The sequence below is a fragment of the Natrix helvetica genome, assembly GCF_964273705.1.
Source record: "Natrix helvetica genome assembly, chromosome: 12".
Classification (NCBI taxonomy): Eukaryota; Metazoa; Chordata; class Lepidosauria; order Squamata; family Natricidae; genus Natrix; species Natrix helvetica.
Genome location: NC_138556.1, coordinates 7,225,579 through 7,247,582, shown reverse-complemented (window position 1 = coordinate 7,247,582; position 22,004 = coordinate 7,225,579). Strand labels below are relative to the sequence as shown.

Here is a 22,004-nt window from a genome sequence, read left to right as displayed (position 1 = left end):
AGTTGTTAGATAGGTATAGGTATAGGTTAAAATAGTATAGGTATAGGTTAAAATAGTATATAGTATAGGTAGAGGGAATTTGGGGTTGACATGGCTACCTTCAACAAGATCTCCACTTCCCCAAAGGTAAATAATCCTGGTGGGATAATTTCTATTTTTGTTGTAAGGTATTAGATGCTGGTAGTTTTGGTTTGGAGCATGCTGGTCCTTAATACCTCTCCCTTCCTGATCCCTTAAAAAGGTCAAGGGAACCTAGTGATTGGTTTCAAAAAAAATTTGAACCTCTTCTGTAGGTGTGGCCTGCTTTGTGGGAGTGACTTGCTGGCCATGTGACCGGGTGGGAGTGCCAGCCATGTGACTGGGTGGGCGTGGCCAACTTGTAAAATGTGGTGAAACTCACTTAACAACGCTCTTGCTTAGCAACCAAAATGTTGGCTCAGAAACTCTGGCATTTGAAGCATGCAAGTCTTAAAGCTGTCAAGTTACAAGACCCTTGCACCCCTAACCCTTTAGAAAAAAAATCTCCAGGGTTGTTCATAACTTGACAGCTTTAAGACTTGTGGACTTCAACTCCCAGAATTCCTCCTCTCGCTCTTCATCGTGATGATGTGCAGACTGGCGGGGGGAGGGAGCTGGAACCGGTTCTAAATGGCACTGTAGATTTGTGGAACCTCTTTTATAGAGGAGGTTAGCACTGGCAGGAACTCATCTCTGGGTGAACCACTGAAATAGGGACAGATCCCAAAGTGATTTCTGCATTGTTGGCTGCACCAGGGATAAAAAGCTACCTATATAGCTATCCCCGGGTTTCTGCAGATAAATATCTATCACTTGGTTACAAAGGGAACAGTGGAAAAGGAGATTATAGAAAGAGTGAAGAAGCAGAAGCAGGAGGAGGAGGAGGAGGAGGAGGAGGAGGAGGAGGAGGAGGAAGAGAAAAAGAAGAAAAAGAAAAAGAAGAAGAAAAAGAAGAAAAAGAAGAAGAAGAAGAAGAAGAAGAAGAAGAAGAAGAAGAAGAAGAAGAAGAAGAAGAAGAAGAAGAGAGGTGGAGAAGGAAGAGACGAAGGAGGAGGAGGAGGAGGAGGAGGAGGAGGAGGAGGAGGAGGAGGAGGAGGAGGAGGAGGAGGAAAAAGAAGGTTGGAGCGAGTTTTGAGAGTTGGCTAACTACGGGTGAGCTCCCATTACTTGCCTCAGCTCCTCTGCCCACCTAGCAGTTCGAAAGCATGCAAATGTGAGTAGATGAATAAGTACCACCTTGGTGGGAAGGTAACAGCATTCCATGAGCCTTTGGCGTCTAGCCGTACTGGCCACATGGGAAATGTTTTTGGACAATGCTGCCTCTCTTGGTCAAAAAGGGGGATGAGCATTGTCTCCAAAAGTCGGCCCCGACTGGACAGAGTAAATCTTGACCTGTCTTTTATTATCATAAAGAGGGAGAGCCCTGTTTGAAGGGGCAAAGGAATCGCCTGGAAACCCCAGGCAGCAGAATGAAAGTTTCTCACCCCCCTTGTTTGTTGTTTTTGTTTTTCTTCCATTTATTGGAATGGCATTTATTTATTGGAATATGCCAATTATTTATTGTCACATCTGTGACTTTCCATCCTGTTTTGTTTCATGAGGGATGTCATCTCCTCTTGTCTTTCCACAGACTCCTGAATACCTCTCCGAGGAGGAATGGGAGGAGGAGTACCTGCAGGAGGAGCAGGAGAACTTGAACATTGTGAGTCTTCAATGGGAACCCAATGGGGAAACATCCAAGAGGGGTGGTCACTGACCCCAGAAAAGGTCCCTTTGGCTCAGCATCTATTGAATGATGCTTTATCTGGCTACCTAGGCTCAGTTCTCCCCAACGGTGTCAGGGATGCCTGACTTTGGATCATGTTATTTTGGTCTTGCCCATCACTGAGAAATCAGGATGGAATATAAAATTTCCATGCAGCTGAGCTATCATGGCATAAGTGATCCTATGCGGTTTTATGAGGGATGCTATCTCCTCTTGTCTTTCCACAGACACCTGTATGCCTCACGGGGGAAGACTGGGAGCAGGAGTACCTGGAGGAGGAGGAGAAGACCCCTGTGAGTCTCCAATGGGAACCCAATGGGGAAATGTCCAAGAGGGCTGGTTGCTGACCCCAGAAAAGGTCCCTTTGACTAAGGAGGGCAGCAGCTCTTTCGTTACGAAATCAGCTTGCCTCTTCTTCATGAAGTTTCCATGAAAGATAAAAGACCAACTTAACCAAACAAAAAAAAAATTTAAAAATAGGGACTGGGGGCCATAGGATGGGGAGGGGAGGGGAAAAATGAGAAGAAGGAGGAGGAGGAGGAGGAGGAGGAGGGGGAAGGACACAAAAAAGACTTCAAACTTTCTTCAGGTCAGAAACAAATAAACAGGTAGACCTACAACCATAACTGAGCCCAAAAGTTATGTTTGTTAAGTGGGAAATTAGCTAAGTGAGCTTTGCCCCCATTTTATGACCTTTCTTGCTAAAATCATTAAGTGAATCACCACAGTTGTTAAATTAGAATTCTCCTATGAAAAGGAAGGCACAGATTTGGGGGAGCAGGATGAGGAAGACAATTCTGGTCACAAATGAAGAAGCCTTAAGGCTTTCACTTTTCTTTCTGTTTGTTTAACCTTTTCCTCTAGAAGAGGCCCTCCAACAGCCTCCAAGGACCGCCCTCCTCTCCAGCTCCTGCTTCCCAGCCTCCCCTGATAAGAGACCACCCTAAGAGAAGGCATCTCAGCCACACAGGTGAGAGACTGCCCCAGTGTGGGCATTTAGGAAAGAAAGACTCCCCATTTGCATTCAAGTTGCATTCAGTAAAGGTAATTTTCCCTTTCTTCTCCCTGGTCATCTTTTTTAGGACGCAGATACCAGCCATATCAGGCCCGCTGGCCCCACAGCCGACCAGAATCGGGCTTGCTGAAGGTGAGAGGGTGCCCATAGCAGATCCCCTCCCCCAAATTCAAATGGCCCTCTAGCCTCAAAAGGTGGCCTCAATCGGGGTCTCCCTTTCCTCCGCCTTCCTTCTGACATGCGACTAATGCAAGCTTTGCTTTTTCTCTCCCCCACAGTGCAAAAGGCTGATGGGGCCAGTGCAAGAGGCACTAAAACATCTGGACCGGCCGGAAGCCATAACTGAAGAAGGGCAGCTCTTAGAAACAACAACTTGCCTCCTGGCGATAGGCGATCGTATAGGGGAGTGCTTAAGTGACCCGGCAATATGTACAAGGTGATTCCTCCTCCTCCTCCTCCTCCTCCTCCTCCTCCTCCTCCTCCTCCTCCTCCTCCTCCTCCTCCTCCTCCTCCTCCTCCTCCTCCTCCTCCTCCTCCTCCTCCTCCTCTCTCTCTCTCTCTCTCTCTCTTTCTCCCTCCGCCCCTCCCTCTCTCTCTCTTCTTTTAGCCCGTTTCCTAAAAAAGAGAAAATTAAAATATTTCCTCATCTTCTTTCAGGAATCTATGGGCATTTGTGTCCAGATTCAGCATTTTTAGCAACAGAACCTTAAAGACAATATATGAGATGGCCAGCAAAAAGCGCGCCTGGGAACAGCAGGTAAGAACAGAGGAGTGCATGTGTATGTTTGTATGGTGCAGTAGAATGCAGTAGAGTTTTAGGTGGGACTGTGTCCTTCCTTCCTTCCTTCCTTCCTTCCTTCCTTCCTTCCTTCCTTCCTTCCTTCCTTCCTTCCTTCCTTCCTTTTTGCTCCTGGCTCTATCATGGCTGTCCTAAGAGCCAGACATTGGGTTGTAGAAGAGAGGAGGAGGAATTCTATCTTTAGGATAGGTAGCCTTTCAACGCTCAGGGGACATAGGTTGGAGATCAAAGCCATTGAGTCTTCTGGCACACTCCTTGGTGGGACTGTAATTCTCTGTGAGTGTGCAGCTCCTTTTGTTGGACTTGTTCCTTTATTAATCAGTCAGAATAGAGCAGGAAGGGACCTTGGAGGTCTTCTAGCTTGGAGTTTTCTGATGACTCTGTCTTTCTGAATGCCCCTCTCCCTTAAATGCCCCCATGATCCATACAACACTGCGTTGAATGTTTTGACTTCTTCTTTCCCCTCCAGGTACTGCCATGAAGGCAAAAGACGACGGCTAGTCGAATTCAGGCCCCAGAATAACCAAGACGATTATCAGAGGATGGCTGACTGAAGATCTCGCTTGATTATCATGGGCAAGGGCCATTCTGGCCATTACATGGCTTTAAAGTAGTGACTATACAGCTTGTGTAACGGTGTAAATGTGCTGTCCCCTCAAAATAATGCAATGCTGTTTTAGGCAAGCTTTATGCTCCCTTCTGTGATGTACTGTAAATATGTTATTTATAAATATCTATTAAATATGTATTGAGTTTTTTCTATGGTTAAACTCCTGTACATTAAAAGTTGAGTTTTTTAAAAATTGGAATTTCTGTCTTTCTTTCTTTCAATAGTTGTCCCTGAGGTTATTTAACAAGTGACCTTGTTTTGAATAGATTGAAGACTTTTATTACTTCAGCTTAAAAGCCTGATTCTAGTGTTGGAAGAAATGTCCTTCTGGGTTCAGTTCCCAGTGGAGAGAATGAAACTGGACCCATGGGGACTGTTTGGAAAGATGGTTTTAATGGGGGACAGGATCACATGCCTTGAAGATGTTGGGTGAAGGAAAAAAAAAAAAGGAAAGAGATGCTGAGAATGGCTTGGTTTTATACCTTCTCTAGGCCCCATCCCAGAGCTTCCCATTCCTGTGTAAGAAATGTATTCTGATTGGTGGTCAGACTCCCAGGGGGCAGGAGTCTTAGCTAACTAGATAGCTTGACATTTTCTGGATTTATTGTTTCTTTTTTATCTCTTCTATGAAAAGTACCCCAGTACTTTGAAAAAGATCTCAATGCAGCAATTTGAAATTAGGCCAATGGTTATATTGGACCTAACTTCTTCCCCATTGCAAATCTATTCTAACTGAAAGCTGATGACACATTTAATATTTTTTTTAATTGATCTTCGGGTTTTCTGAATTTGGTAATTATTTTGGCAGAGAGGTGAGCTGGCTTTTACAGTGAACTAGCCAACTCAACAAACACAACAAATGTGATCCACAAATGAGATGAGAGTTAAGTAGGAAGAATACAAATTACAAGCACGTGTGGATGATTTGGTGTTTATTATGGAGGATCCAATAGAAACAGGGCCAAAACTAGTCAGAATAATAGAGGAGTATGGAGAAGTAGCTGGTTTGAAGATTAATAAAGACAAAACAAAAATCTTGGTGAAAAACATAACAGAAAAGAAAGTTAATGGGGAAACTGGACATACAGGTAGTGAAAAAAGTGAAATATTTGGGTAGCCTATTGACATCAAGGTGAAACGTTAAAGGAGGACAGCTATTATAAGGTGGGGAAAAAAATAAAAATAGACCTGGAAAGATGGAAAAACTTACAACTATCACTAATGGGAAGAATAGCTGTAATAAAGATGGAACATATTACCAAGACTGTTATACTTATTCCAAACATTACCAATAAAAGTAGAGAAAAAATATTAGAAAGTGGGGAAATATACGGTATACGGCAAGAGAAAAAAGCAAGAATTAATAGAAAATGTTGGAAGATGTAAGAACTAGAGGTGGGTTTGGAGTACAAACTGGGAATTGTATTACCAAGCAGTGGTACTAACTTGGATGAAAGAATGGATTTTATAGAGAAATATAAGACTAATAACATTAGAGGGACATGATTTGCAACTAGGTTGGCATGCTTTTTTGTGACACGGTAAAAGTAAGGCACATGGCTATTTCCAAAGGCATTACATAAGGAATGGACTATTAACAATACGGGAAAGAGTTAAAGGGAAACATTACCTAGAAATACCAATGTGGCTTTCAGCAATGGAAGCATTGACACATCTAATAATATTCTTCCAAGCAAGAAGTATATTATTACATGCAAAGATATCTTAACAGAAAGGGGGGAATTAGAACAAAAACAAGAACTAGAAGAACAAGGGATTGATATGGGTTGGTTTTCGCAATTGCAAATACAATCAAGATATGAAAAAGATAAAAGGTAGTATGGTTTTAACCTGGGAAGCTCAGAGTTGGTTAAGATATTTATGTGAATAGAAGAAAGTATAATTAAGAAACTATATAGCTATTTATTAAGAATTAGACTAGAAGAAGTGGTTAAATATACAATGTTAGCTTGGGCCAAGAATTTTGGTTACACAATTGAGTTAGAAAAGTAGCAACAACTATGGGAAAGGAGTTATAAACTAACCATGTCAACATGGTTGAAGAGAACTTATACAAAATGTTTTGTAGATGGCACATGTCACTGGAAAAAGTAGCAGATGTTTAAAGATGTTTAAAGACAAGTCAGTGAAATGTTGGAAATGCCAACAAGCAACAGGTTCATATTATCATATGTGGTGGACATGTGCAGAAACAAGGAAATACTGGACTAAAATAAGAACACGGCTAGAGAAAATGTTATAACACAAAATAGAATTTAGACCAGAGACATTTTTATTGGGTATTCTCCCAGAGAAACACAAGAGAGAGGATGCTTATTTGATTATACATGTAACTACGGCAGAGAGATTTCCAAAATTGGAAATCAAATAACTTACCAACAGATGAAGAGATAATAATAATAAAAAAATTAGTCTGTGTAGCGATGAACAGGTTGACTTTGAAAATAAAGGATAAAAAGGAATCGGTGTACTTCGAGATATGGGGAAGATTTTATGACTGGCTAGAGAAAGGAATCTAGAAAATAAAGTATGGGAAAGATACAGATCCCAGACGATACACTATTAAATGGGAAAGGGGGGAAGAGGGGGAAAACAGAAAAGAATGTACTAAATATACAACTATATATTCAAGAGTGAGATATAAAGGGGCAAAAAAACATAGGATAGATCAGCGAAGGGAAGAGAATAAGAAATGATACGAAACTATATTTGGGTTTGTGGAAATACCATCCCAAGAAAACATAAATTGAGATTTGAAAGTGACACCTATAACAACAGAAGAAAGGGAGAGAGGAGGAGAGGACGAGAGAAAGAAGAGGGAAGGAAGAAAGAGGGAAGGAAAGGAGGGTGGAAGGGAGGGAAAGAGAAGGAGAGAGGGTAGGAAGGGAAGAGGAAGAGTAGGAGTAGGGGAGAGGTAAGGCAAGAAGGAAGGGGAAGGAGAGGAGGAAGGAAGGAAGTAGAGAAGGGAGAAAAGAAAGGGAAATTAGGTGGTTTTTAAACCGGCAGATGGGATAGCCCCGAGTCCCTACCGCCCCGAGTCCCTTTTGGGAGAGGGGGCGGTCTAGAAGCATCAAATATAAATATAAATAGTAAATAAAGCAACCCAAACTGTATATTATAATCTTTTAAGTGGAATAAAAAATGTATAAGAACGACAAATGTAAAGAATAATAATAACTGTACGAATGTATACCTATAATAGTATGTAAGAGAATAAAAAACAAAAAACTTTTCTAGATAAGATGAAATAATAAATCCAGAATGTTTCTATGTTCTCTTCTTGCCCAGGTTGAGAATTACAAAATGCTGGTGGGAGGGTGAATTCTGGGTGTGCCTAATTTGATGCATTTGTGAAGGTTTATTGGAAGATGGAAGGAGAAGATTCTGGCTCCTGTTTGATTTCTACCAGACATCCAACTGCGATAACCCTATTCGATGCTGTTTTGCACTCCCCCCCCCTCAAGATCTGGGGTAGAAGAACTTTGGTGCATAAAGTCATTGACCTAAAGGGAAAATGAAATCCCTGTGACAAAACACAATAATTAATATTAATTTATATTTGTGACAAAGGAATTTGCCATTGTTGAAGTGATTTCCGATGTAAATATGTTGTTTATAAAGTATGCATTAATTTTTTTCTATGGTTAAGCTCCTGCACTTTGGATTGTTGAATAAAACAATGGCATTGTTTATCAGGCCTACCCATCTTCTGGGAAACACACAGCCCAATTTTCTGCATAAATTGCTGGTCAATTTGGAGTGAGCTTCCTGACGATAATTGATTGATTATCTATAACCCATCACTTGTTTTTTGTATGTAGTATGAGCTTATGCACCGGAGACAAATTTCTTGTGTGTTCAATCACAAGTGGCCAATAAAGTATTCTGATCTATAATAAAAGACCCGAATGGTACAGTAATGCCACCAACTCAGCAGGCAGCCTTCTCAGTAGTGGGATTGACCGGAACAGCACATCATGTCCACTGCAGAAGCAGGAAGGAAGAAGTCATTGGGGAAGAAGGTGCAACTGCGGTCTCAAAACCAACATCACTGCAAAAGATGTTCCAGCTCTCCTATGGATTGGCATGGTTTGTTTTCCAACCATCAGAGAAATCAGAGAAATAATTGAGGGGAATGAAAGATGAAAATTGGCTAAGAAACACCTCCCATTTTATTCAATTTTACTGTTTTCTAGAATTTATAAAATGCTAAAATGAAATGCATTTTGATTGGGGCCAGATAATTTGCATTAAAATCCCGCTCCTCTTGATGTCATTGGTTGGGGGTTATAGGAGTTGGCGTCGGGGAGGGCAGGAGTAAGACTGAATTACAGAACGGTGAAACCAACTTTTGATGAGAATGCTTGGAAGTCTTACTGAAGACTGCAGAGTCTATGGACTTAAGATGGCCAGAATGCCAGAGAACAAAACAAAAGGAGAAGGAATGCTTTATGGTCTCATCCCTCCTTTTCTCTTCTCCATGCTTTTCTTTGCCTTAGAAACTTTGGGACTTCCAGCAGCACTATGTCAACCAAGTAGAGCTGTGGACAAAGAAGAGTTTTACAATGGTGGCAGAACTTTCACTTCCATGGTTGTGAAGGAGAAGGACAGTATGTCCGTAGTATTGGGGGATTTCAGTATTCAAAAATTGACTGTGGAACTCCTGTTTTTTTCCTCTTCTCCCCCTCCTCCTCCTCCTCCTCATGATCCATGGGAACACCAGGTATTCGGCTTGGAGGAAGGAGCTGAGAGGAGGGTCAACCTCAGACATGATTCCATGGTCAACTTAGCCCTTCTGATTACAAAGGTTCAAAATCCCAATGGCTTCATCCATAGAAAGGAGATTTTCATACAAGGGTAAAATATTTTAGGGACCAGTGTTTTTGATTTTGTAAAGTTATTTTATTTTATTTTAATACAAAGCATCCATGTTTTGTGCAATAACAGTTAAAGTTTACAGCCATATTCATTATTTTATTTATTCTTAATACTAATACACAACATATCTAATACTATAACAATCCTCTTCTTGACTTATTTAACTTTAGTAATACATTTTATATATTTCACCCATCTACTTTTATTTCTAGTTTTCATATTTATTCTCTAACCATCGGTAAAATAGCTCCCATGTAATATTCAGTTTGTTCCTTTTGTTTAATTGCAAGTGTTAACCTATTCATTTCTGCACATTCTAATATTTTCCTAATGACATTCTCATCCGAAGGAATCTCTTCACTTTTCCAATTTTGTGCAAATACAATTCTAGCTGCTGTTATTACATGGATAATCAAATATGCATTTTCTTTACTATAGATTTTACTGGTAAAATCCCCAACAAGAATATTTCAGGTTTCAAATCAATATGTTGTTGTATCATTTACTTGAACTACGAACGTATTTTGGTCCAATATTTTTGGGCTTCATTGCAGGTCCACCAATATCATAGTACAATTGTTTTCAAGGGGTTGCTTTCAAGCTTTATTTCTGATAGTTTCCTTAATTGTTACTTAATTACAATAGAATTAATTAGAATAGTTACTATTTCACTCAAAACTTCTGACATGCCCCTGTAAGGGCAAAATATTTTTCGGTCTTCCAGTCAGATACTTTCAATCTTAATTTCTGACAGATTCCTTAATTGTTACTTAATTACAACACAATTCATTAGAATAGTTTCTATTTGGTTCAAAACTTCTGACATGTTCCCATAAGGGTAAAATATATTTGGACCGATAGTTTTCAGGTGGAATACTTTCACTCTTCTAATACGTTCCTTAATTGTTACTTAATTAGAATAGTTCCTTTTTTGCCCCAAAATTATTATGTTTCTGATTGTTACTGAATTAGAATGGCTACTGTTTCACTCCTAAATTCCGCCTTGTTCCTGTAAGGTTGAAATGTATTTGGGCCCCATAATTTTAGGAGGGGATATTTTTGCAATGGAATTGTGAGCATTAGATGAAGTAATAAATCCAGAATGTTTCTATGTTCTCTTGCCTGGTTTGAGAATTACAAAATGGTGGTGGGAGGTTGAATTCTGTGTGTGTGCCTAATTTGATGAATTTATGAAGGTTTATTGGAAGATTGAAGGAGAAGATTTTGGCTGTTGTTTGGTTTCTACCAGTCATCCAGCTACCATAACCCTACTTGATTCGCATCCCCCCCCCCCCCCAGGATCTGGGGTAGAAGAACTTTGGTGCATAAAGTCATTGACCTAAAGGGAAAATGAAATCCCTGTGACAAAACACAATAATTAATATTAATTTATATTTGTGACAAAGGAGTTTGCCACTGTCAAAGTGATTTCCGATGTAAATATGTTGTTTATAAAGTATATATTAATTTTTTTCTATGGTTAAGCTCCTGTACTTTGGATTGTTGAATAAAACAATGGCATTGTTTATCTGGCCTACCCATCTTCTGGGAAACACACAGCCCAATTTTCTGCATAAATTGCTGGTCAAATTGGAGTGAACTTCCTGACGATAACTGATTTCTGATCTATAACCCATCACTTGCTTTTTGTATGTAGTATGAGCTTATGCACCAGAAACAAATTCCTCGTGTGTTCAATCACACTTGGCCAATAAAGTATTCTATTCTATAATACAAGACCCGAATGGTACAGCAATGCCACCCACTCAGCAGGCAGCCTTCTCAGCACGGGGACTGATCGGAACAGCTCATCATGTCCACTGCAGAAGCAGGAAGGAAGAAGTCATTGGGGAAGAAGGTGCAACTGCGGTCTGAAAACCGACACCACTGGAAAAGATGTTCCAGCTCTCCTATAGATTGGCATGGTTTCTTTTCCCAAATGAAAGACTTGAGGATTATGTCAACCAGAAGATTTGCACCTAGAGTGGCACGGACTGGAATAATACTGGTCTAATTCCCTATCTTATTTCTTAAGTATCAGAACAGGAGAAGTGGACATTCTCCTTTTATTACTTTTATAATTAGCTCCAGGCAGTGAATATACTTAATACTCCTCCTGTTTTTCCAACAAGAACCCTGTGGGATGAAGGCAGTTAGGGTAGGGGGCTCCCTATTTGTCCGCTTGAGTAACACCCCCCCCCCACCAGCCGGGTTTGAGTTATTACTAAGGATTGTGGGAACTGAGCAGTTAGAATTTGGCCAAATTGTGGAGCAGGCATACATTATGTGTGGCTCTTTGTCAGTTGCCCCGTTCATAATTTCGGGATTTCAGATCCTGCCTTTCAATATCCAGTATTCTGGATATTTGTTTCATTGTTTTTTAAAATAGTTGTTAGTTGTTAGATAGGCATAGTATTTTATATAGTATATAGTAGATATAGAGGGAATTTGGGGTTGACCTGGCTACCTTCAACAAGACATCTACTTCCCCAAAGGTAAATAATCCTGGTGGGATTCTATCTTTGTTCATTGTTTTTTAAAATAGTTGTTAGTAATAATAAAGTAATAATCAATGGTGAACTAACACAAAGTATTGTAATCCAGAAAGGTACAAGACAAGGTTGCCCCCTGTCCCCCCTGTTGTTTATACTAACCCTAGAAGTACTAGCCAGGAATATACCTAAAGAGGTACTTCCCCCACTCACCGATCGCCACCGATGCCACCGCGCGACAACCACAATGGCGCCCTCCAGGTTACTTCAGCGCGTAAGAAGGTCCGCGCATGTGCCACAACGCATAGAGGGCGGGAAAGACGTGCGCCTGTGCAAAGAGGGAGGGCCACCTATTTTTTCCTATTGACCAGAGCTGCTGTGGGCAGGATTCGCCCCGTCTCCGTCACGTGTCTTTAGAAGACTGGCTTATCCAAAGTAATAATCAATGGTGAACTAACACAAAGTATTGTATATGAGTCCGGCTGGCACCACAGACGACCAGAATCTTGCTTGCTGAAGGTGAGAGGGTGCCCATAGCAGATCCCCTCCCCTAAATTCAAATGGGCCCCTAGCCTCAAAAGATGGCCTCAATGGGGGTCTCCCTTTCCTCCGCCTTCCTTCTGATGTGCAACTAATGTGGAGCTTTGCTCAAGCACCTGGACAACCCAAAAGCCATGACAGAGGAAGCGCAGCTGCTGGAAACCAAGAATTACTGTACCTCCTGGCTATAGGTGACCATATAGAGGACTGCTTAAAAATCCAAAATGAATAAAAATCCAAAATGAGCAGGAAATATGGAGAAGGTGATTTGCAAGCACCTGGACAGTCCAGAAGCCATGATGGAAGTCCCTGAAGCACCTGGATAAACCAGAAATGATGACTGAAGAAGGCTAGTTGAGGGAAACCCATGGTTGCCTGCTTAAAATAGGAGAGCACATTGCTAAAAAGTTTAAAAATGGGGAAAAATCTTTTCACAGCCCACAGATGCCAAGGCCCAACCTGGGTCCTGTCAGCGTCCTGTACACACTATGACAGGAGGTGGGCCTGTTGAAGATTGGGAACAGGAGTATTTGGACCAAGAGTAATAAAGTAATAATCAATGGTGAACTAACACAAAGTATTGTAATCCAGAAAGGTACAAGACAAGGTTGCCCCCTGTCCCCCCTGTTGTTTATACTAACCCTAGAACAGCGATGGCGAACCTTTTTTGGCTCGCGTGCCACAAGTGGGGGGAGCGCGGGGGGGTCATGTGCAGGCGTGCCGCACCCTTAATGCAATGCGCGATCCCCCAGTGCGCATGCGCGCACAACATGCCCCCCCATTTTTACATGCTTTTTTCGCCCTCCCCAGGCTCCAGAGGCTTTATAGGAGCCTGGGGAGGGCAAAAAGAGCCTCCCCCCCCCCAAGGCCCTCCAGAGGCTTCAGGGAAGCCTCCGGACGGTCCCTGAAGCCTTCGGAGCGCTCAAAACGACCCTCCGAGCAACCTGGAAGTCACTTCCGGTTTGCTCGGAGGGCGGTTTTAAGCGTTCCGAAGGCTTCAGGGAAGCCTCCGGATGGTCCCTGAAGCCTCCGGGGGGGGGGGAGGCTCTTTTCGCCCTCCCCAGGCTGCTATAAAGCCTCTGGAGCCTGGGGAAGGCGAAAAAGAGCTTTTAAAAAGGTGAACTCAGCTGGCCAGCGCGCGCATGTGCGCTGGCCAGCTGACAGGGCAGCGCCTCGCGTGCCCTGACAAATGGCTCCGCGTGCCACTTGTGGCACACGTGCCATAGGTTCGCCATCACTGCCCTAGAAGTACCGTATTTATTCGAGTATAACGCGCACACGTGTATAACGCGCACCCCCTAATTTTCGATTAAAAATCGGTATAAAATTTTGTTTCACACCAAGCATTGTAATAGTAATGACTATTGCCTCCGGCGGGGCGGGGAGGGGGCGGAGGCGCGCCAGCTTTTGCTCTAGTCAAGACAAAATAAGACCAAACTCGCGGGAGGCATTGTAATGAGTAGGCGATTGCTGTATAGAGAAGAGGAAGAGCAGGCTAAAGGTCCAGCATAGAAGCGAAGCCGAAAGAGATCCTTGCGAGGCTCTGCAGGCTTCCTCGGAGTAAGGAAGGCAACAGCTCCCCTCACCCCCCAGAAAGCAGCGGGGCTCGTCGCGATGAAAAAGGCAGCCCTCCTTGCAAGGAGGCGGAAAGGAAAAGCCCGAAAAGGCACCAAAAGAAGCGGGGGAGCTTCGCCCGCCTGGTGGGCAGCCTGTGCGCGCCTGTTGCCAGCGTTCGGCGGCAGCAGCGGCGGCAATAGTCGGAGTGCCGCTGCTGCTGCCGAACACTGGCAACAGGACCGCCGGAGCACCGCCTCATCTCTCCCAGGCGCCGCCTTTGAAAACGCCTCGATGGCTGCCCACCAGGCGGGCGAAGCTCCCCCGCTTCTTTTGGTGCCTTTTCGGGCTTTTCCTTTCCGCCTCCTTGCAAGGCTCTCCTCGGCATCAGGGCTGCCTTTTTCATCGCGACGAGCCCCGCTGCTTTCTGGGGGGTGAGGGGAGCTGTTGCCTTCCTTACTCCGAGGAAGCCTGCAGAGCCTCGCAAGGATCTCTTTCGGCTTCGCTTCTATGCTGGACCTTCTGTAGGTAGAACAAGCAACGATTCCTTGGTTTAAACGGCGGCAGCAGCGGCGGGGAGACAAAGGAGGGGAAAGGCGGCAGGCAGCTGAGTTGCGACTATTGAGCACGGTGCGGCGCCGCCTGAGGCTGGGATCGAGGCTGCAGTCCGGAAATTTACAATTTACAATTCGCCACTGCCACCCCAGCCCAGCCCTCGTTTATAACGCGCACGCAAACTTTGACTTCTTTTTTGGGTATAAAATTTTGCCCGTTATACTCGAATAAATACGGTACTAGCCAGGAATATACGTAAAGAGGTACTTCCCCCACTCACCGATCGCCACCGATGCCACCGCGCGACAACCACAATGGCGCCCTCCAGGTTACCTCAGCGCGTAAGAAGGTCCGCGCATGTGCCACAACACATAGAGGGCAGGAAAGACGTGCGCCTGTGCAAAGAGGGAGGGCCACCTATTTTTTCCTATTGGCCAGAGCTGCTGTGGGCGGGATTCGCCCCGTCTCCGTCACGTGTCTTTAGAAGACTGGCTTATCCAAAGTAATAATCAATGGTGAACTAACACAAAGTATTGTATATGAGTCCGGCTGGCACCACAGACGACCAGAATCTTGCTTGCTGAAGGTGAGAGGGTGCCCATAGCAGATCCCCTCCCCTAAATTCAAATGGGCCCCTAGCCTCAAAAGGTGGCCTCAATGGGGGTCTCCCTTTCCTCCGCCTTCCTTTTGACGTGTGACTAATGCAAGCTTTGCTTTTTCTGTCCCCCACAGTGCAAAAGGCTGATGGGGCCAGTGCAAGAGGCACTAAAACACCTGGACCGCCCGGAAGCCATAACTGAAGAAGGGCAGTTCTTAGAAACAACCAATTGCCTCCTGGCGATAGGCGATCGTATAGGGGAGTGCTTAAAAATCCAAAATGAGCAGAAAATATGGAGAAGGTGAATTGCCTGCCCACCTAATCTTCAATCCCCCGCTATCTCTCCTTTCCTTTTCTCTTCTATCTCTCTCTTCCCCCCCCCCTCTCCAATTTAGGCCCTCCAACATTCTCCAGGGACCTCCCTCCTCTCCAGCTCCTGCTTCCCAGATAAAGGGAGAGCCAAGAGACCACCAGCCCAAGAGAAGGCATCTCAACCACACAGGTGAGATACTGTCCCAGTGTTGGCATTTAGGAAAGAAAGACTCTCATCCCCATTTGTACTCAAGTTGCATATAGTAAAGGTAATTTTCCCTTTTTTCTCCCTGGTCATCTTTTTTTAGGACGCAGATACCAGCCGTATCAGACCCGCTGGCCCCACAGCCGACCAGAATCGGGCTTGCTGAAGGTGAGAGGGTGCCCATAGCAGATCCCCTCCCCTAAATTCAAATGGCCCTCTAGCCTCAAAAGGTGGCCTCAATGGGGGTCTCCCTTTCCTCCGCCTTCCTTCTGACGTGCGACTAATGCAAGCTTTGCTTTTTCTCTCCCCCACAGTGCAAAAGGCTGATGGGGCCAGTAGAAGATGCCCTAAAACACCCCGACCGCCCGGAAGCCATCACCGAGGAAGGGCAGGTGCATGAAACAACAAATTGCCTCCTGGCGATAGACGACCATATAGGGGACTACTTAAAAATCCAAAAAGAGCAGAAAATATGGAGAAGGTGATTTGCCTGCCCACCTAATCTTCAATCCCCCGCTATCTCTCCTTTCCTTCTATCTCCCCCTCTCTCTCCAATTTAGGCCCTCCAACATTCTCCAGGGACCTCCCTCCTCTCCAGCTCCTACTTCCCAGCCTTCCCAGATAAAGGGAGAGCAAAGGGACCAGGCCAAGAGAAGGCATCTCAGCCACACAGGTGAGAGACTGTCCCAGCATGGGCATTTAGGAAAGAAAGACTCTCGTCCCCATTTGCATTCAAGTTGCATTCAGTAAAGGTCATTTTCCCTTTCTTCTCCCTGGTCATCTTTTTTAGGACGCAGATACCAGCCGTATCAGACCCGCTGGCCCCACAGCCAACCAGAATCTGGCTTGCTGCAGGTGAGAGGGTGCCCACAGCAGATCCCCTCCCCAAATTCAAATGGGCCCCTAGCCTCAAAAGGTGGCCTCAATCGGGGTCTCCCTTTCCTCCGCCTTCCTTCTGACGTGTGACTAATGCAAGCTTTGCTTTTTCTGTCCCCCACAGTGCAAAAAGCTGATGGGGCCAGTAGAAGATGCCCTAAAACACCTCGACCGCCCGGAAGCCATCACCGAGGAAGGGCAGGTGTTGGAAACAACAAATTGCCTCCTGGCGATTGGCGACCATATAGGGGAGTGCTTAAAAATCCAAAATGAGCAGGAAATATGGAGGAGGTGATTTGCCTGCTCACCTAATCTTCAATCTCTCTGTTTGTCTTGTCTGTCTCCTTTCCCTTTCTCTTCTATCTCCCACTCTCTCTTTCCAATCTAGGCCCTCCAACATTCTCCAGGGACCTCCCTCCTCTCCAGCTCCTACTTCCCAGCCTTCCCAGATAAAGGGAGAGCAAAGGGACCAGGCCAAGAGAAGGCATCTCAGCCACACAGGTGAGAGACTGTCCCAGCGTGGGAACTTAGAAAAGAAAGACTCCCCATTTGCAGTCAAGTTGCATTTAGTAAAGGTAATTTTCCCTTTCTTTTCCCTGGTTATCTTTTTTAGGACGCAGGTACCAGCCATATCAGGCCCGCTGGCCCCACAGCCGACCAGAATCTGGCTTGCTGCAGGTGAGAGGGTGCCCATAGCAGATCCCCTCCCCTAAATTCAAATGGGCCCCTAGCCTCAAAAGGTGGCCTCAATCGGGGTCTCCCTTTCCTCCACCTTCCTTCTGACGTGCAACTAATGCAAGCGTTGCTTTTTCTGTCCTCCACAGTGCAAAAAGCTGATGGGGCCAGTGCAAGATGCACTTAAGCACCTCGACCGCCCAGAAGCCATCAACGAAGAAGGGCAGCTGTTGGAAACGACAAATTGCCTCCTGGCTATAGGCGACTATATAGGGGAGTGCTCAACTGACCCGGAAATATGTATAAGGTGATTTGCCTGCTCACCTAATCTTCAATCTCTCTGTCTGTCTTGTCTGTCTCCTTTCCCTTTCTCTTCTATCTTCCCCCTTTCTCTATCCAATCCCTCTCTTTTCTTTTGCTTTTTCTGTCCCCCACAGTGCAAGAAGTTGATGGCACTCTAAAAAAGGCACTGAAGAACCTGGACAGTCCAGAAGCCATGACGGGAATCACTGAAGCACCTGGATAAACCAGAAATGGCGGAAGAAGGCCAATTGAGGGAAACCCGGGGTTGCTTGCTTAAGATAGGAGACCATATTGCTAAATGTTTAAAAACGGGGGAAAGTATTTTCAAGCCAAAAGGCACGAGGTCCAACCCGGAAACAGAGGGAAGAAACCGGATCCTGTCCACATTATCGAAGATTGGGAACGAGATTATTTGGACCTTCCTGCCTACATCGAAGAAGATGAAGATGATGAGTTAGACCAGAAAACCTTCACCATTGTGAGTCTACTCTAAAAACAGAATGAGGAAAAGTCTTTTCACAGCCCAAAAGGACGGGCCAAACCCGGGTCCTGTACCCACTATGGTAGGAGATGGGCCTGTCGAAAACTGGGAAAAGGAGTATTTGGACCAGGAGTATTTGCTGTTTCATGAGGGATGTTATCTCCTCTTGTCTTTCCACAGACTCCTGAATACCTCACCGAGGAAGACTGGGAGTAGGAGTACCTGCAGGAGGAGGAGGAAACATACAACATTGTGAGTCTTCTCCAGGAACCCAATGGGGAAACATCCAAGAGGGGTGGTCACTGACCCCAGAAAAGGTCCCTTTGACTCAGCTTCTATTGAATGATGCTTTATCTGGCTACCTAGGCTCAGTTCTCCCCAACAGTGTCTCGAATGCCTGACTTCGCATCATGTTAGTTTGGTCTTGCCCATCACTGAGAAACCAGGATGGAATATAAAATTTCCATGCAGCTGAGCTATCATTGCACAAGTGATCCCAGGGCTGAAGAAAGTGGTTGGGTTGACATCCTCTGCTGTTTCATGAGGGATGTCATCTCCTCTTGTCTTTCCACAGACTTCTGCATGCCTCACGGGGGAAGACTGGGAGCAGGAGTACCTGGAGGAGGAGGAGCAGACCTTCAGCCTTGTGAGTCTTCTCCAGGAACCCAATGGGGGAAAGTCTTTTCATAGCCCAAAGGTGCCAAAGCCAAACCTGGGTCCTGAAGATGTTTCTTTGAAGACTTCTTCGGCTGTCATTTTGAGAGGGTGCCCACAGCAAATCCCCTCCCTCAAATTCAAATGGGCCCCTAGCCTCAAAAGGTGGCCTCAATCGGGGTCTCCCTTTCCTCTGCCTTCCTTCTGATGTGCAACTAAGGGGGAGCTTTGCTTTTTCTGTCCCCCACAGTGCAAAGAGCTGATGGGGGCCAGTGCAACACCCCCTGAAGTACCTGGACAGCCCAGAAGCCATGACGGAGGAAGGAAGCTGACAGAAACGCAGGGTTACCTCCTGGAGATAGGCGACCACATAGGGGAATTTCGTCAAAATCCACACTGAGCAGGGAGTGTGGAGAAGGTGATGTGCCTGCCCACCACATCTTCAATCTCTCACTCTCTTTTTCTCTCTCTTGTCCTAAGGTTGCCTGCTTAAGATATGAGACCACATTGAAGAATGTTTGGAAATCTACACTGACCACATTCATTAGAGCCTGTGCATCAAAGTCAAATGTAACATTAAGGTGAGAGCAATGGCAAAAACAAAATGTCAGCAGGGAGAATCCTGCCTTTATAGGAAGTGTTGCCTGTTATTCATCTTGGGGATGCCAGCGCTCCTAGGAACCATGATTTTTTTTTTGCTATCAAACCACGGATATTATAATTTTAGAAGGATTTCAGCATTGTAACTATACTACAATCTGCAGATCTCTTGGCCAATATATTTGTCTCCAAGTTTACCGAATTTATCGCCAAGAAATTGCAAAACATATGCAAGATGGAGAGCAAAACAACATATGCAAGACGGAGAGCGATCCTGGGAACAGGAGGTAAGAACAGAGGAGTGTGAGTGTATGTTTGTGTTGTGCAGTAGAATGGAAGGGATACGAATATGCATAAAGAGAAGGAAGGAAAGGGAACATCAGGAACTAGAGGAATTCTGGTTGAGACTCTTAGGTGGGACTATGCTCTTTCCTTTTCCTTTCTTTTTTTCTTTCTGCTTGTGGCTCTGTCATTGCTGACCTAAGAGCCAGACGTTGGATAATAGAAGAGAAGAGGAGGAATCCTATCTTTAGGATAGGTAGCCTTTCAATGCTCAGGGGACATAGGGTTAGGGTTATTTCCCCATCTTCTTTCAGGAATCTATGGGCATTTGTGTCGAGATTCAGCATTTTTAACACCAGGACCTTAAAGACCATATACGAGATGGCCAGCCAAAAGCACGCCTGGGAACAGCAGGTAAGAACAGAGGAGTGTATGTGTATGTTTGTATTGTGCAGTAGAATGGAAGGGATACGAATATGCATAAAGAGAAGGAAGGAAAGGGAACATCAGGAACTAGAGGAATTCTGGTTGAGACTCTTAGGTGGGACTGTGCTCTTTCCTTTTCCTTTCTTTTTTTCTTTCTGCTTGTGGCTCTGTCATTGCTGACCTAAGAGCCAGACGTTGGGTTATAGAAGAGAAGAGGAGGAATCCTATCTTTAGGATAGGTAGCCTTTCAATGCTCAGGGGACATAGGGTTAGGGTTATTTCCTCATCTTCTTTCAGGAATCTATGGGCATTTGTGTCCAGATTCAGCATTTTTAACACCAGGACCTTAAAGACCGTATACGAGATGGCCAGCCAAAAGTGAGCCTGGGAACAGCAGGTAAGAACAGAGGAGTGTATGTGTATGTTTGTGTTGTGCAGTAGAATGGAAGGGATACGAATATGCATAAAGAGAAGGAAGGAAAGGGAACATCTGGAACTAGAGGAATTCTGGTTGAGACTCTTAGGTGGGACTATGCTCTTTCCTTTTCCTTTCTTTTTTTCTTTCTGCTTGTGGCTCTGTCATTGCTGACCTAAGAGCCAGACGTTGGATAATAGAAGAGAAGAGGAGGAATCCTATCTTTAGGATAGGTAGCCTTTCAATGCTCAGGGGACATAGGGTTAGGGTTATTTCCCCATCTTCTTTCAGGAATCTATAGGCATTTGTGTCGAGATTCAGTATTTTTAGCAACAGAACCTTAAAGACAATATATGAGATGGCCAGCCAAAAGCGCGCCTGGGAACAGCAGGTAAGAACAGAGGAGTGCATGTGTATGTTTGTATGGTGCAGTAGAATGCAGTAGAGTTTTAGGTGGGACTGTGTCCTTCCTTCCTTCCTTCCTTCCTTCCTTCCTTCCTTCCTTCCTTCCTTCCTTCCTTCCTTCCTTCCTTCCTTTTTGCTCCTGGCTCTATCATGGCTGTCCTAAGAGCCAGACATTGGGTTGTAGAAGAGAGGAGGAGGAATTCTATCTTTAGGATAGGTAGCCTTTCAACGCTCAGGGGACATAGGTTGGGGATCAAAGCCATTGAGTCTTCTGGCACACTCCTTGGTGGGACTGTAATTCTCTGTGAGTCTCCAGCCCCTTTTGCTGGACTTGTTCCTTTATTAATCAGTCAGAGTAGAGCTAGAAGGGACCTTGGAGGTCTTCTAGCTTGGAGTTTATCTTGAGAGACTTCATGACTCAAGTTCAAAGCAAGACATTTTTAGAAGCATCTCTTTCTTCTGGCATGAAAACTTCAGGCTTTTGGTCTAGCTCCTAAAAAGAGTAAATTAAAATATCTGTTCACCTCCTTTCAGGAAGCTATGGGCATTTGCCTCAAAGTTTAGCCTATTTAACAACAGGACATTGAAGACGTTATACTGGATGGCCAGTCAAAGGCGATCCCAGGAACAGAAGGTAAGAACAGAGGTATGTGTGCATATGTTTTGTGTTGTGCAGTAGAATGGAAGGGACACAAGTATGAATAAAGAGAAGGAAGGAAAGGAAACATCTTGTGCAAAAGAAAACCTCAGGAACTAGAGGAATTCTGGTTGAGACTTTTAGGTGGGTCTGTGCTCTTTCCTTTTCCTTTCTTTTTTTCTTTCTCTCTTTTTTCCTCCTGGCTCTGTCATTGCTGTCCTAAGAGCCAGACGTTTGGTTGTTGAAGAGAGGAGAAGAAACCCTATCTTTAGGATGGGTAGCCTTTCAATGTTTAAGGGAGATAGGTTGGGAATCAAAGCCGTTGAGTCTTCTGGCCCACTCCTTGGTGGGACTGTAATTCTCTGTGAGTCTCCAGCCCCTTTTGCTGGACTTGGCCCTTTATTAATCAGTCAGAGTAGAGCTAGAAGGGACCTTGGAGGTCTTCTAGCTTGGAGTTTATCTTGGGAGTCTTCATGACTCAAGTTTGAAGCAGGACATTTTTAGAAGCATCTCTTTCTTCTGGCATGAAAAGTTTGCACTTCTGGCCCAGCTCCTAAAAAGAGAAAATTAAAACGTCTGTTCACCTCCTTTCAGGAATCTATGGGTATTTGTCTCCAAGTTTACTGTATTTAACATCAAGAAATTGCAAAACATATACAAGATGGCTAGGAAAAAGCGATCCCGTGTGTATGTTTGTGTTGTCCAGTACAATGGATGGGAAACAAATATGAATAAAGAGAAGGAAGGAAAGGGAGCATCTTGTGGAAAAGAAAACCTCAGGAACTAGAAGAATTCTGGTTGAGACTTTTAGGTCGGACTGTACTGTTCCTTTCTCCCTCCCTCCCTCCTTTCTTTCTTTCTTGTTCCTGGCTCTGTTGTTGATGTCTT

At 44.5% G+C, this 22,004-nt stretch overlaps 1 protein-coding gene across 1 annotated transcript; it reads left to right on the top strand.

Annotated features, from left to right (window-relative positions):
- Positions 1–1,621: 1,621 nt before the first annotated feature.
- Positions 1,622–18,214, top strand: LOC309398023 (uncharacterized protein; the record flags this gene model as incomplete). Its single annotated transcript, XM_081964506.1, has 8 exons — positions 1,622–1,720; positions 2,011–2,076; positions 2,651–2,753; positions 2,866–2,930; positions 15,677–15,754; positions 15,923–16,035; positions 16,153–16,217; positions 16,363–18,214. 8 exons carry the CDS (start codon positions 1,622–1,624, stop codon positions 16,509–16,511), a joined length of 738 nt encoding a protein of 245 aa, XP_081820632.1. The 3' UTR covers positions 16,512–18,214.
- Positions 18,215–22,004: the final 3,790 nt, after the last annotated feature.